The sequence below is a fragment of the Cucurbita maxima genome, unplaced genomic scaffold (genome assembly GCF_002738345.1).
Source record: "Cucurbita maxima cultivar Rimu unplaced genomic scaffold, Cmax_1.0 Cma_Scf00015, whole genome shotgun sequence".
Taxonomy (NCBI): Eukaryota; Viridiplantae; Streptophyta; class Magnoliopsida; order Cucurbitales; family Cucurbitaceae; genus Cucurbita; species Cucurbita maxima.
Window position 1 is genome coordinate 2,010,213 of NW_019272031.1, and position 15,510 is coordinate 2,025,722.

Here is a 15,510-nt window from a genome sequence, read left to right on the forward strand (position 1 = left end):
TAAATTTAAATTATTTTTATGCCAAATAAGGTTAGCCAATTCATAGTAGAATCTTAATTTATAATTGTGGAACTCCTTAGGTAGAATTAAATTTTGGAGAGGAGCGTTAAACTAGCATCAAGGGGTCATGGTAGCTTCGATCTAGGGCAACCAAGTGGTCTTACTATCGGCTGGGTCAGAAAACTTGACTTATCTATGACAACACGTGCCTAGTGGCCTTTGCACGTGTCATTTATGTTTTATGTTATATGATGATGCAAAGGTGGTGTATGATGATGTGATGATGTTATATCCATGTCGTTCCTCGAAATTACTCCAAATTATCACTGATTGTCGCTTTGTATTGGAATATCCATCCTGTTTCGTTAGTAACTTAAGTATTCTTAACTCCCTTATACTAACCTTATTTACAACAAGATCAAATTCAGCGTCGAGATGGTCGGAACCCAAACAATTTCAAAACCCATTCTTGATTCTGACGATAAGGGACGTTGTTAAGGCGTGGAAACTTACCTCCCTCTTGTGTACATGCAATTATCGATGGACTCTTTCATCACGTGAGGTGGCCATTTGATGTCGGGTTTCTCTAGTTGATCTTGCTGGAGTAGCTTTCGAATTCCTCTCTTGTTCTCTCTCCCTCTCGTTCCCTCTCACTTGTACGTAAGCTCTAGTGAAGTATTTTGGCACCTTTTTTAGCGACCGAGTTTTTTAATATAATATATTAGTACCTACTTACTCTATAGGTTTATTTTCCATTATTTGTAATATAATATATTTAAAAAAATCGTATTTGAATCCCGTATTTGAATTCCATTATTTGTAGCAAATCTCACACGAACTTGAATGTTGTAATTTAGATCATAGAACTCAAACAACCATTGCATAATTTGAATTATATCCTCATCCTACAACCGAGTAAAAAAGTGGTCAGATTTTAGATTATGTCACCCACCAAAGAAGTTGATTAAAGAATAAATTTCTTATATGTTTGTATGGTTTACTTTTGCATTAGTCATTACGAACAATAGGAACATTATAGGTTAGGTTAAGTTCGATTCAAACTCTCGTCTAAATATAACATATTTTAACATGTATGCAACAACTTCCTATATATAATACACCTTATTAATTATTACATGTATTATATATGTTTAGATAAATAAAGTTAGAAAATTGATGAGATTTAGATCGTACAATCTGTAATGTTCGTTCTATATCAATTTGATTCCGCTATATATATGAAATAAAACAAAATGGATTTGTGTACCCAAAAAAAAAAAACCAAATTAAATAATAAAAAAATGAAGCTTCAAAACATGTTTTGTTTCATTGTATTATTTGTTTTTCAATCCAACATGATTATTAACTCATTAACTCATGTTTTGCACCATCCGAGTCAAAGATACTGAATGGGAAGTGGTAATTTGGAATCATATGAATGATTCAACTCTCTCGGGTCACTAAAGACTACGATTTAGGCAAACATGAGATTGGCCCTGGAGAGAAGTACTCCTGGACCTTCAAAGAAATTATTTGACAAACAACACGGTTTTGGTGCAATTTTAATAGTAAACACGGAGATGCTTCTGGTGAAGTATTTTGGCCAAAAATGGACAATTGGTCTAGTGACCAATGTTATAATAGTATTTGTACTTGGGCAGCGGGAGACGATGACATTTCATTATGTCTTGGTTCTAAAGAATCATATCTATTAAAGTACACTTGGAAATGATATAACTAAGCTTCATTGAGTTGACTTCCACTTGAGCATAACTCTTGATATAGACACAAGAAAACCCGTCTTTTTTTTTTTTTTTTTTTTTAGCTTGGAGGTCAATCCTTCTCTACTTGTTGAGTTAAAATGCATATCGATAATAATAAAAATAAAACACAATATAGTTATATATGTTTTTTTTTTAGAAAATTGTGAGATCATACCACATTGGTTGGAGAGTGGAACGAAGCATTGTTGGTAAGGATGTGAAAATTTCTCCTTAGTAAACACATTTTAAAACTGTGAGGCTGACAACGATGCGTAACGAGTCAAATGGGACAATATCTATTAGTGGTGGGTTTGGGCTATCAAAAATGTTATCAGAACTAGTCACTAGGCGGTGTGCGAGAGAGGACACTAGATCCCAAAAGGCAGTGAATTTTGAGATTGAACCACATTGGTTGGAAGAGGAACAGAGCATTTTTTATAAGAGTGTGGAAACTTCTAACAATATTTACTATGATGGGCTTGAGCTGTCACATTAAGAAAGTCAAGTTTATGAACTTTGACTTTAAATGTAATAACCCAAAATTAGAAAAAAAAAATGAAAATGAGAGACCTTTAATGTGGTAGACTGACCTGATAACCAACTACACTACACACACCAGATGATTTCCGAACTTTGATCTATATTATGATATAACATAATAACAACTTTTTAAAAATAATTAAAAGTATTAATGAAATTTGAATAGTTTTTTTTTAAAGCTTAAGGATATTTTTATCGACTTAACCAATATTATATTGATAGGATTTTATCATTCAATGACAGAAAAAAAAAAAAAAACCTAATAATTTTGTGAATAAAACAAAAACTTATGATAAACAATATGTCATCATCGTCATCGTTGCTAAACCATAAAAATTTGAAATTTTGAAATATTAACAAATATATTGGATTTATTTGTTAATTATCATCGTGAATCCTTTGTGAGTATGACTCCGGTAGGGTCTTGCAGCGGTTCTTGAATCATCCCCTACAAAAAGTGTTCACCTAGATATTGACTCATCCAAATACCTTTTATGGAGGGATATATCAAAAGCCACCACCAGACCCTAAATGAGTCGTATAATATTTGGTTGAGATTAGCTCATTTAGTGAATAAACACTTGACCTACTCTAAGATAGCACTCACGAACATTAGTGATGATATACGTTCTCCAAGTGAAGGTCTAAGATTTTAATCGACTACAATGGGAGTCGGAATCCACGACCTTCTAATCAAAAGTCAGACGTGTTAATCCATTGCGGTATGTGGGTCATTTTTTTTTTTTAAGTTTGTGTATATACTTTAACAAAAATATATATGTTTATACTTCTACAAAAATAAATAAATAAATAAATTTATTATTATTATTTTATTCTCTTAATTTAATTTAAATTACATTTTTTTTTTTGTACTAACTCTATTATATTACATTTTTATTTATCTTAATTGAGTAACATCTTACTTTTATTTTAAAAACTATATTTTTTATTTTTTATTTTTCTCTCCTCTCTCTCTTCCTTCTTCTTTACATGGAAGCATTGAAGAAGGAAGAAATTAGATGGAAGAGAGAGAAAGGGAATATTCCTACACTATATTCCATCCATTTCAATTTTATAAGACTATATTCTATCCTTTTTAAACTTTTTTCATTCATGATGTTATTTTTTTTCATTCACGCGTACACTAGGATGATGATCATCATCTTCATCATCATCATGTCTCGCATGATACTCGAGGGTTTGCTGACCTCTGAACGTCCGACTGCGGACAACTAGTCCAACTATAATGGATCTAAGGGGTGTGCAAACTGTCTTAGAACTCACGCTCGCACGTGTGGATTGTGTGTAGAAAGTACTACACATCCAATTTTGTCCAAGAGGCCACCTCTATGGTTTTAACGATAGGTCCTTAAGCATGAGTTGTATGTGTTTGCAATCTCTGACCCTAATAATGGGATCACTTACTGAGTATTTCTTAAAATACTCTTGTAAAGGAAAAGCACCCGTGTACACAACTGACGAAGACATCACAAGTAAAGACCATGAAACATGCATAAGATAGTGGTATTTCATTTCTTAGACTTTAGGTTAGTATAGGGTATTTTTAATTTTAATGTTTATTTCTTTTATTTAGTATTTGGTTACGTTGTTTTAAAGCTATTTTCGAACATGTAAGTTTATGGCAGTGTTTTATGATGAAGTTTTATATGTTTATTTTCGCATAAGAGATTATGTTATGATGACGGTAGCGACTTTATGTTAGTAGAAATCTAGGGTCGTTACATTTGGTATGAGAGCACTAGGTTATAGATTATGTAAACTAGTCTACGAGATAAGCTTGGCATGTTCCCACCGCCGATGCCCTATCAGCATCAGATATGTAATATGTAAGATAAGAAAAGGAAATGTTGATTGCATTTGGTTGTTATCAAATATAACTCATGACACCACTTACTGTATTATAGTTGACTTAGTTATATGTTTATTATAATATAAAATATGAATGTTAATTGATGTATTGATAGTGTTTAGATTTAGCAAGGTTTTTATCATGAATGGGGAACTATAGTTTATTAAGCTACTAAACACTAGTAAAAAGAAATTATGAATATAGTTAAAATATGCAGTGTTTGACCATAGAGATGGAAAATAATGTAACAACGTATATTGACGATTAAGTTTATTCAAATGAAAATGACCAAGAAAACTTGATAGACGACAGTATCTTATAGTCTACTATAGATATTAAAATTGGTAGTGTCAAAAGGAAATTTTGTAACTATAAAGTATGTAAACTGTATAGGTATGAACAAAAAAAAAATAAATAAATAAAAAAATAAAAAAATTATGAGTCCAAGTGACTTTAATGGGATTAAAGTAGTGAGATGTAGAAAACCTATTTGCCTTAACACTAATTAAAAAGTTGTAAAGCTACAATTGCAAATATGAATGTTATGAGGTTGTTTAAAAGTATCGAGTCACAGCGTTAATGATATAGAATCGTAGACAAAGTTTTATGAGTATTTACTAAAGGTCCAATAATGCACTTTTTTGTCCATATAAAAACAAAAACTAACTAGGAAAACAATGTAATGAAAGAAAGATCTCGTTGACCAAAGAAAGCAAGTCGTGAACATACTAAATGAATTTTATTACTCATGAAACTTTAGGAAATTATGTATGAAATTTGATAATCATTGGTTTAAGGGCTAAACCAATTGTATGTGTAAAATGACTAAAATGCCCTTATAACTATGTAGGAGGACCCTAAGTAGTATATAATTTAATGAGTATTATGTCATGGTTCGAAGAGATTATACGAAGTTACTAGGCCATACGTACAAACAAGGTTCAAAGTTTAGTTCATTGCAATATGAATAACACCTATTTTAGTAGTACGGTAAGAACTTGAACAGAATGAGGCATTTCATAAGCAATAACAAAATGAAACTCACACTCTTCTTCCAATAATATGTGTGACTACTGATCAAGAGGCATCCACTCTAGTTCCAAGTACACTTCACCTGATTCTACGTTTCCGAGCTTGAGCGACACCTCTTGTTTCACCTTCCCATCCACGATATTGACAGCACTGTCGTCGATAAGGGCGTTGTCGTCTGATTTCAACCATTTTCCTATCTGCATATCCCCATATATTTCAGCATCTCCAAATGCCATTGCTGATGTTAACATTGGCTGGAGGTCGATTTCTGCTTCACCCATCGAGTCATTAGATGAAACAGTGTCGAGATCGAACACTTTCTGCAATGGACCATTAAGTGAAGGAAGAAAAAATGAGTATTCACGGTTGAGGATTGTTGGGAGGGAGTCCCACATTGACTAATTTAGGGAATGATCATGAGTTTATAAGTAAAGAATACATCTCCATTGGAATGAGGCCTTTTGGGAAAGCCCAAAGCAAAGTCACGAGAGCTTATGCTCAAAGTGGACAATATCATACAATTGTGGAGATCCGTGATTCCTAGCCTCCACTTCTTTCTTCCTAAAATAACCTCAAATGCATAGCAAGTATTCAGTAGCTTGTAACAAATGCATAACACATCTGAAAACAAGGTTTCATATTTACCAACTTCAAGGGACACAAAATTGAGCTCTAAAAGTTGGATCAACTGTAAAAATCTGCAAAAAAAAACTTACCAACTCTAAGGGACCATATTCTTGAGGAACCGACAGCATGAGTTCCTCGTTCCAAACTGGATTCAAGTTTTTCTTTTTCACAGTTGTTTTCGCAGTCTATCATCAACAAAACCAGTCGTCATTATCAATTTCTCAACAAGAAGTTAACAATTATTATCCAATCCACCTTCTATCTTTGAGCATGTTAGCAGGTTCAGAGTAGGACATTCAGAATGCTACATTTGCAGAGTTCTTAGTCACCCCACCATAGACCAATTAAAAAAAATGTAAAAGCATGCACCCTTGAAAAGATCAGAGCTGTTACTGACCTGTTGCCCAAGAGTCACGGTAATGAAAGGATCACTGGATTTCATATCTCTCACAGCTAAGTTTGTGCCTTTAATCACCTTAACTTTCAGTAGTCCCATAAATTCAACCATGCCTTCCTGTGGCTAGTCCCAAAAGCAGAAAGAGTAGAGAGTTAATCAGATTACTATCCATAGATGGTTAAACATATTAACTAGCTGCTGATCTCATCCAATAGCTCCAACTAATTATAGCCAGATTTCGGATGATGTTTTGGAGGAGAATGGTTCGGGGGAATATGAAGCATATTTACAAACATATTACTCAAAACTGATCTCCATGCCAAGCATGAAGCAGTTAGAAAACAAATACATTTTATCATGTGGTATGAGATGTAAATGAACTTACTGATTTCTTTGAAGAGTTCTGAAAACAACTTGGCTCCTCAGGAGTCTTTGAAGAGTTATTGGGTATAATTCGCAAGCTAGGTTTTAAAAATTCTTGAAGTTCATATTTGGACCTGCATGAAAGATTACTTACTTAAATTACTCCTTAGAGATTCAAAACTGAACAGGGGCATGGTTACTAAATATGTTGTCAATATACATTCATAAATCATGATCCGGATTCCCTTGCTAAACATTTACTGATTGCTGAAGTGCAAAACCATGACATTTTAACTAAGCACAACTAGTAAAAGGGGAGAAAAATTACACGGTAGGCTATAAATTATGGCTGAAATGGTCATATAAACAACAGAGAAATTACTAGTTGTCATTTATGATGCACAAATATGTAAGAGATCCTCCGTGACAACTATTGCAAGTCAGAGTCTTACTTTATGAACTTTGAACGCTCCTCATGGCTAGCACTCGGTCCAGGCTTTGTATATCCATCAGGAATAAAAGCCTCATATATTGAATTAGCAAAACCATTTCCTCCAACCTCCATCATGGCATCGATCTCATCATCAGACCATTCATCCAATGTTATTGATAAGACCTGAACCAGAGCCAATAATGTCCTTAGAACAACGAATTTTCTTTAATCTTAAAAACTCCAGCAGTTCTAAGTTCAGGCAAAGTTTTCTGATGAGAGAAGGAAGTAAAACCCTGTAACCTTCCATTTCTTGTAAACTATTCTCAACAAGAGCAACATTGACCAACTGGGGACTACTATTTCAGCAATGTAGGCTGCAAGATTGCATGGCACCGATTGCTTTCCCCTCGAGTAAATCAAATTCAAATTGTGCTTTTACGATGAAAAGCGTTTAGCATGCTTAACAAATAGATAAGGATACCACAGAATATCGGAAAAACATAAAAGTAGTTATAGTGTTAATTCCAATGACATATGGAAAGAAAAAAGGAATGCAATCCGAAATCTGATTTTTGAGAAAGGTGAGTATTACCTTTGATATATGTGTTCCAAGGTTTCTGTGTACACCACTACATTTTAAGCATACAAATACACCAATATTTGCAGAGCTGCAAAGGCAGTGAATCATACATCATACTTCTTGAGATGATCATATAAATTGAAAAGAAATCCATGGAAGCATATCACCAATGAAAAACAATGTGCTTTGTTTCAGAGGAAAAATTATTAAAACTAAATGATTAGATCATAATCCTTCAATAACGAAGCTTAGGAAACTTACGCCCATTTAGGATCAGGAGCACCACAATCTGCACAAAGTTGATTATCTTTTTGAAGCAATAAATCTTTTAATCTACTTTTAGCTGCACAAAGAATTTCAAACCATAAAGTTTCTGAAAAACGCATGCAAAATCTGCTTCCTAAACACACACACACACACACACACACTTCAGTAAGCACACCTGATTCAGGCCTCCTGAAATCCCCTGAAAAATGACTCATTCTCCGCTTCGATCTCAGTGATTCATAAACCAGATTTCTTCAGATGACCTAAAGAAAAACAGGGGAAGGGAATGCAATTCAGACAAGCTCTCACAGCAAAAACAAAAGAAAAAGGAAATCCTCCTTAAAAAATGGATCTCAGGTCTTCGCAATGGATCATTTTACCACAATCAACTAAAGGAAAACCAACAAACAAGTTCTGCAAAGCATTTTGATTTCTGTATGCCGCAAAAGCTAAACAGGAAAAACAAAGAAATCCTCCGAAATAGAATGGAGATGAAAGATTAAAGCGAAGAAATGAGATATGAAACCAAACAATTTAGATCAATGGCGGATCTAATTTGATGATTCGATCTAATAGTGCAATGAATTTTTTGTTGAAAGTGACTGTAAAACGAAGGTGATGAAGCCACATAACCTGTTCTTACGCAGATTCTATCTCCACCTTCATTGTCCTAAGCGATTTGAAAGTAAAAACATATTTAAATATGAATATTTATTTTATTTTTATTTTTAAATTAATTAATTAATCGTTAGAAATTTAAAAAAAAAAAAAAAAAGAAAAAATGAAAGTGGTCCCGGCTCGGTTAAGCATATAAATATTAATTTTATGTTTCACTATGGATGTCCTAAACCTAGTGAAGACTAAGTAACACGAGTCCGTGACATTATTTTTAAGAAATTGCAATCCTACTAGTGGAGTTACTTACCGAGTATTTTTATACTCATTCATGCTATTCTTCTCTTTAGATGGTACTTGAGTTTGTATGACACGTGACAATGGCACGACAAGACAATGACGAGGCTTTGAGGATAGAGATAGATCAAAACCTTAATTGACTTAATCTCTCTCTCGTTTCTTAAATCTCGGCCCTCCTTCACTGTTCTCAAACTTAGTCTTTCATTTCTTAAATCTCGGCCCTACTTCTCCCTTCTCAAACTTAATCTCTCGTTTCTTAAATCTCGGCCCTACTTCACTCTTCTCAAACTTAGTCTCTCTCGTTTCTTAAATCTCGGCCCTACTTCACTCTTCTCAAACTTAGTCTCTCTCGTTTCTTAAATCTCGGTCCTACTTCACTCTTCTCAAACTTAGTCTCTCGTTTCTTACTTCTCTCTTCTCAAATTTTGTTCCCTGATTCTTAAATCTCGACCCTATTCCTCTCTTCTTAAACTTAGTCTCTCGTTTCTTACTACTTTGTTCCCTGTTTCTTAAATCTCAACCATAATCCTCCCTTCTCAAACTTAGTCTCCCGTTTCTTAAATCTCGACCCTACTTCTCTTATCTTAAATTTAGTCTCTTAAATCTCAGCCTGCTTCTCTCATCTTCAACTTAGTCTCTTAAATCTCGAACCTATTTCTCTCTTCTCAAACTTGGTCTCTCATTTCTTAAATCTCGACCCTACTTCTCTCTTCTCGAATTTAGTCTCTCAATTCTTAAATCTCGACCCTATGTCTCAAAAACCTAAGTTATCTCGTCATTCTCTTAGCTTAACACACATTCACAAAGTTCGTCTCCAAAATCTCGACACTATCTCTCAAATCTCGATCCTATTTCTCAAAAGCCCAATTTGCCCTTTCATTCTGTTGGTTTAAACCATGAAGTCATATTTATATTTAAATTGTAGAAATAGGAAATCTAGGAAAAATAATTTTTTAAAATTAACGTTAAAAGATGGAAAATAATATAGGAAATCTTCTAGAAGGTAATTTGAAGGGCAAAGATGGAAAAAAAGAAAGTAGATAAAGTCGAATTCCCCGCAAGGGAATGAGAAGTAGGCCGAGCCCAGTTGTTACTAAGAATTGGGCCTATGGGCTTTTATTGGGCTTTGAATATTAACAATGGGCCCCAGTATGGTTTCGACTTGGTCGGTAATTAAAAGCCCAATAAAAGCCCAGCATCTGATTTCATTATCTTAGGCCCTTTTTTCTGCCCAAGTAAGCCATTCGATCCCCCATTACAGTTGAGGCCGGTGGAAGACGATGGAGCAGCGGGCGGAGGGCGAGTCGATAAGAGTAGCCTCCGAGGAGCTCTCTCAGGAGTTCAAAACTTTGATCAAAACGGATGATTTGAACTCTCTCAACCATTTGCAGCACCTCATGTAAGTCCTGTTTCTCTCTGTTCTGTTTATTAACATCGTTTTCGGACGTAGAGGCGAAATTTGACGAATTAAGATCAAATTGGAGTTCTGTACCGACTTTATTGTTGAAGTATTCGGTATTTTTTTAATGATGATTTGAAGAATATGTAAAATTTATTACCATTACTCTTAATTGTTTCGTTGAATCGCTCATTGCAGATTGGGGAGATTGCAGGATAGCAATGCTGTCCTCTCTCATTTTAACGAGTTCTCGGAGCATTGCTTTGCTGAGGTGTCTGGAGATCTATCTAGAAATACTCGTCTTTTGAAGTCCATGAAATCTGACCTTGATTACATATTTCTGAAAATAAGGTATGGTGGTGAATCGACGATCAAATGCTCTCAGTGATACAAATATTACTTACGTTATTGTTTATGATCTTTTGTTCCCTAAAATGTATGGCATCTTTAAATTTAATCCCCTAAAAGAATCACAAGAGATGTATGTTACTGCCATTTCGATCACCGAAGTAATGTCCAAACTTAATGATTCAAACCAAGTATAAATAATCCTGGAACGAGGTCTCAATAACTAAACTATGTATGAATCAAAATTTGAAATAGATTCTAAGGAGAAAAAAAGAAATAAGAGGGTTAGAGATACTCAATAATTAAAATGCTTAAGCTTATGGGGGTTTTCCGCTTTGAGTGAGTCGTGTGTGGGAAGAAGTATAAATATCTTCATACACTAGATGCTCGTCAATTAGTTCTGTATCTTTAGAATTGTAACCTTCTTGTGGCATGTCACTTACAAGCTACTAATACGTTTTTTTTCCAAAGCAAGTTGGTGTAGTAGCACCGTCAGGTAAAATTTTGCATTTTTTTTAATGCATTTGCCATGTTGAACATTCGGATTTTAGCTGCATACAAGTATTTTTGTTAGAATGTTCTTCAAGTATACGCATTTTCCGTAAAGTAATCTTGTTTCAGTACAAATGTTCTCTGCAATTATTCGTTGCAGAGTTCTTTTCTAACCCTTCTATATCATTACGATGGAAATGGATAGTAATATTTCATTATCAAGGGGGATCAAATGGAGAAATGTGTTCTAGTTGATTCAACATACTTTCTTTCCAGTTTATGCACTTCTATGATCTTTACAGACCACAGTGTAACTGTAGGCAAAGCTGGCCTAGTGTTCTAATTCTTCTTGATTGTGGAAGAACTATAGTTATTTTTATTTTCTCCTTACTTGGCCTGTTTTGGTGGTGGTCTGCTAGTTTCTTTGTTAGTACTAGATGTACAGTTTATAAGATAAAATAGTTCTTTTTTCATCATTTTTTTTCTGATCATATATGTATATATATACGTATATTATTATTTATTATAAGAGAAAATTTCATTGATAATTGAAATTTACAAAAGGGATGTATAATACATGTGTTTACAAAAGACCTTCCCAATTTGCAATGAGGGAGGTATAACTATAGGAAGTAAAAATATTAGACAGTTTACACCAAGATATAGCTTGGTAATCGACATTGTCGAAAAGGTTTGTGTAGGTCTGTGTCCTTTTTGCAAATATTCTCTGATTTCATTCTTTCTAAAGATTCCAAACGAAAGTCATGATAAGGTTTTCCCATAATAAGACTTTTACATTCTTGAAAGGGTGGTACGTTATGGGCATATCCAAAAATAGGGCTTTTTCTGGTTATTCTTGACGATTAAAAAATCACCAAACATTTCAACGGTGTCTCCCCTAAAATATTTTGGAATTAGTTAGCATGAACTCAAGGTGAATAAAACTTTTAAAATTTGGAATGGAAAATATATGAAATTAAAGTTACTTATTTCATTGTTTTTTTTTTTTTTTTTTTTTTTTTTTTTTTTTTTTGTTCATTTCTGTTACGAAATCAAGAAATTGAACATTTATGTTGGCTTCTACCAAGCAAGGATCTGAATTATTTAATACCCAGAAATCCTTCTTGAAACCATTTTGTTCAGATTGTGGTTAATTCAAAATTTTCATCTGTGATGGAATGTTCTTGTATACTCGATCCTCTCTGCTCTTCCTTGCACTTTATTTCACTGCGAGAGACTTCTAAATTTTATCTTGACCATTCATAACTGATTTATTTTATTGATCAAATTGCATCATTTAGTATACTTTTTGATTCAATATTGGCTGTATCTTTCTAGTTTGTATAGTTCATCAACTTCTCTTTCTTTCAGGAGCATGAAATCAAGAATCTTAGCCACTTATCCTGATGCATTTCCTGACGAGTCAACTAGTGAAGCTCTAGATAGGAGACCCGACCTCGAAAGGCCTCAGTAACTACAGAAATTACGACTGCAAGTAATCAAATACCCCAATGTGAGTCAGAAAATGTAGATAAATCATCTTCCAGAATCATTTTTATCATAAGTTTAACTTAGACAAATTTGTTTATATTGTGTTGGTGCCTTCAAGATTTTACCTCAATTGCTATGTTTAAAGATTATTGAGGTACATGGTAGATCATTATGAGGAGAAATCCATATGAAATATGTATTTGTAAAAGGTATATTCTCCTTCTGCTAGGTTTTTCATTTGTTAGCTTAAACTCATTCTAGCTCGTATTGGCCCCTTGTATGCCTATTGACGGAGCCTGCTACTATTAGCACCTGAGGTTGATATATACAATCCTTTCGATATCGAGTCATTCTTTTGTTTTCTTTTTCTCGTCTTTTTAGTTCAATAATGGTAGGTTAGGAGATCGAACCATTAACTTTTTGAAGTATAACTAGTGCTTGTTTTATGCTCAGATTGACATCCAGTCAACTTTTAATGCATGCTTATTACTTTTAAATTAATAGCCGACATTTCGACACAGGATGATTATGAATCTAAATGAACATTATCAACTTGAATGAGGTTGATAGCAGCCTTCCATCTTCACATGACACCCAATTAGACAAGGGATATTTGTTCAATATCAAGCTTGGTTCAACGTAGAACACGTTCAAATTGTCACTTTTAAGGTATAGAGACCTCAATGATACTTGAGTAAGTCCGAGGTCTTAAGAAACGAGCAGAATAGAAATGGTGGGTGTAACATGATATTATATTAGGTATGGTTCGAGCGCATGATTCCCACTCTCTTTGTATTCCACATGCAAATTCATCGTGAGCAAACTCCTTCTGTGTCATGCAGAAAAAGAACAGAAGTTGGAAATTTTGATCACATGCTTCTCGTCTCCATCCCCATCCACTCCTTCCTCAATCACAACCGTCCATTCCCCATCACCACTCCTTTCCTTCCAACTACAAAACCATAAACAAAGTGACCAAAATCTCATCTTTAGAACAAACAGAAAGAAAGAAAAAACTGAGAGATATGAAGGAAGGAAGTGAAGTTGGTGCTGCAAAAAGAAAGGGAGTTAGAAATGAGACTGAAAAACATAAAACTAAGATGAGGGAAAGGCAAAGAAGAGCCATTACTACCAATATCTTCCTTGGCCTTCGAAAGCATGGTGGCTACCGCCTCTCCCCTCGAGCTGATATCAATCAAGTCCTCCGTCACCTCGCCAACGAGGCCGGCTGGATTGTCGACCCCGACGGCACCACCTATCGCTCCTCCGCTTCTGTACCATCCCTCTTTCCCTTATGTTTTTTTTCTTCTATTCAATTGAGTACCCACAAAACACAAATTTTATGTCATAATCTTTCGTGGCTAGTCAAAGTGAGGCTTTGATATGCCGGGTTAGCACCCTTTGTCGCCTCTGTACTCGAAATAGATGCTACTCTTCTTCTGGTTTTGCCATTACCAATCGCGGGTAACTCTCGAGTTGGTTGAGCTGGTTGTCACTAACCTAATAAGAGCTATTATCCTTATCATTAAACAAGTAACAGTTTACTTCTTACCAGAGTTCTAATCTTAGTGAAATATTTTAACATTTTAACTTTTTTGATATAAATCAATTATGAATTTGGATTGAATAATTGTTCTATTTTTTTCTGTCCCTTAATTTTGGTTATGTTCTTCGTCTTAGATTTTGAATAGATGTTCAGTTTGTGGGACTGTGAGGAGCACCACTCCGACGTCGACGAGTAGCGCAGTAGCTGGCGGCGGCGGAGAGAATTCCACTCCGGCATCGTCTTGCCGATTGCCTGATTCTGTGAGAGACTACGCCATGGCATTCAACGACAATGTCATTCAACCGGCGACTGCCTTTTACATCCCCGGCAGCGGCACTTCTTCTTGCTCCTCGTCTCGGAATCCGACCGGCAACGGTAATATTAACGGCGACGTTCCTCTAGCAGTCTACATGTACGGAAATGAAGACGTTCGCTGCTGTCTCTCTGCCTCAGCCACCGTCGAAATTTGCGGCGGTGGCGACGGCGACGGCGACGGCAGTGGTTTCAAGGATACGGCATACGAAGAGATGCGGGAAGCGAGGGCATCTAATCAGAGTACACCGGAGGGATCTCCACGGCTTCGTTCGTAGTTCTTTTCTTTTTTACCATTTTGCCCTCCGGGTTCTGCTCTTGTTACGACCTTCTGGGAAGCCTATTTTGGGAAATAGGTTAAAGATTAGCAAAGATTAATTAAACACCAATTAGGTTAATTAAAATTTACTTTATGAAGTGACTGCCAAAAGGATGGAATTATCTGATTTTTAACTGCATTTAAATTATATTAATTTATAATTTTCGTTGATTTTCAAATAGAAAACCTTTACTATTTAAGAAGTGAATTTATGTAGGAATGATTTTTCAGGATTTGAATTAATTCAGTTATGAACGTTTAAGAGTTTAATTGAAATATTTTTTTCTGTCGTGAATTGATATTTTTAATCGAAATCTAATAAATTGTGTAAATTTATACACTAATTGATATAAAAATTAATTTTAAGATTGGTATTGATACAACTCTAAAGTGAGGCGATTTTTGTAATTTAAACGAGATGGTTGTCTTGAAAATTCTTTTATGGTATGATACTTTAAAAACATTCAGGACCTCGATTAAATGAGAGAATTCAATCTTTTAACTTTTCGATCCAATGAGAGAATTCAAACTTCTAACCTCTCGATCAAATGAGATAATTCAAACTTTTGACCTCTCAATCAATTGAGAGAATTTAAATTTTTTACCTTTCAATCAAATTGAGAGAATTCAAATTTTTGACCTCTTGATCAAATGAGAGAATTCAAACTTCTAATCTCTCGATCAAAGGAGAGAATTTAAACTTTAGACCTTTCAATCAAATGAGAGAATTCAAACTTTTAACCTTTCAATCAGATTGTGAGAATTCAAACTTCTAACCTCAAGATCAAATAAATGTGAATTAAGCGGTGTACAATA

General features: G+C 34.5%; 3 protein-coding genes across 5 annotated transcripts; 2 read left to right on the top strand and 1 right to left on the bottom strand.

Moving 5' to 3' along the window:
- Window positions 1-5,065: 5,065 nt before the first annotated feature.
- Window positions 5,066-8,568, bottom strand: LOC111490447 (ADP-ribosylation factor GTPase-activating protein AGD12-like). Of its 3 annotated transcripts, none has more exons than XM_023139075.1 (9): window positions 8,506-8,568; window positions 8,048-8,135; window positions 7,867-7,948; window positions 7,618-7,693; window positions 7,045-7,208; window positions 6,615-6,726; window positions 6,230-6,352; window positions 5,922-6,017; window positions 5,066-5,525 (listed from the first exon to the last, which is right to left on the bottom strand). In XM_023139075.1, the coding sequence occupies exons 2-9, from the start codon at window positions 8,085-8,087 to the stop codon at window positions 5,244-5,246; spliced, it is 975 nt and encodes a 324-aa protein (XP_022994843.1). In that variant the 5' UTR covers window positions 8,088-8,135; window positions 8,506-8,568; the 3' UTR covers window positions 5,066-5,243. The 3 variants fall into 3 exon arrangements, with proteins under 3 accessions (XP_022994843.1, XP_022994844.1, XP_022994842.1); XM_023139076.1 differs by lacking the exon at window positions 8,506-8,568 and adding an exon at window positions 8,253-8,463 and having other exon boundaries at window positions 6,230-6,346; XM_023139074.1 differs by lacking the exon at window positions 8,506-8,568 and adding an exon at window positions 8,253-8,460.
- Window positions 8,569-10,024: 1,456 nt separating this feature from the next.
- Window positions 10,025-12,859, top strand: LOC111490503 (kxDL motif-containing protein 1). The gene is made up of 3 exons (XM_023139155.1): window positions 10,025-10,186; window positions 10,385-10,537; window positions 12,398-12,859. Exons 1-3 carry the CDS (start codon window positions 10,068-10,070, stop codon window positions 12,498-12,500), a joined length of 375 nt encoding a protein of 124 aa, XP_022994923.1. The 5' UTR covers window positions 10,025-10,067; the 3' UTR covers window positions 12,501-12,859.
- Window positions 12,860-13,422: 563 nt separating this feature from the next.
- Window positions 13,423-14,770, top strand: LOC111490470 (BES1/BZR1 homolog protein 4-like). Its single transcript, XM_023139109.1, has 2 exons — window positions 13,423-13,791; window positions 14,198-14,770. The coding sequence occupies exons 1-2, from the start codon at window positions 13,543-13,545 to the stop codon at window positions 14,651-14,653; spliced, it is 705 nt and encodes a 234-aa protein (XP_022994877.1). The 5' UTR covers window positions 13,423-13,542; the 3' UTR covers window positions 14,654-14,770.
- The last annotated feature ends 740 nt before the right edge of the window (window positions 14,771-15,510 follow it).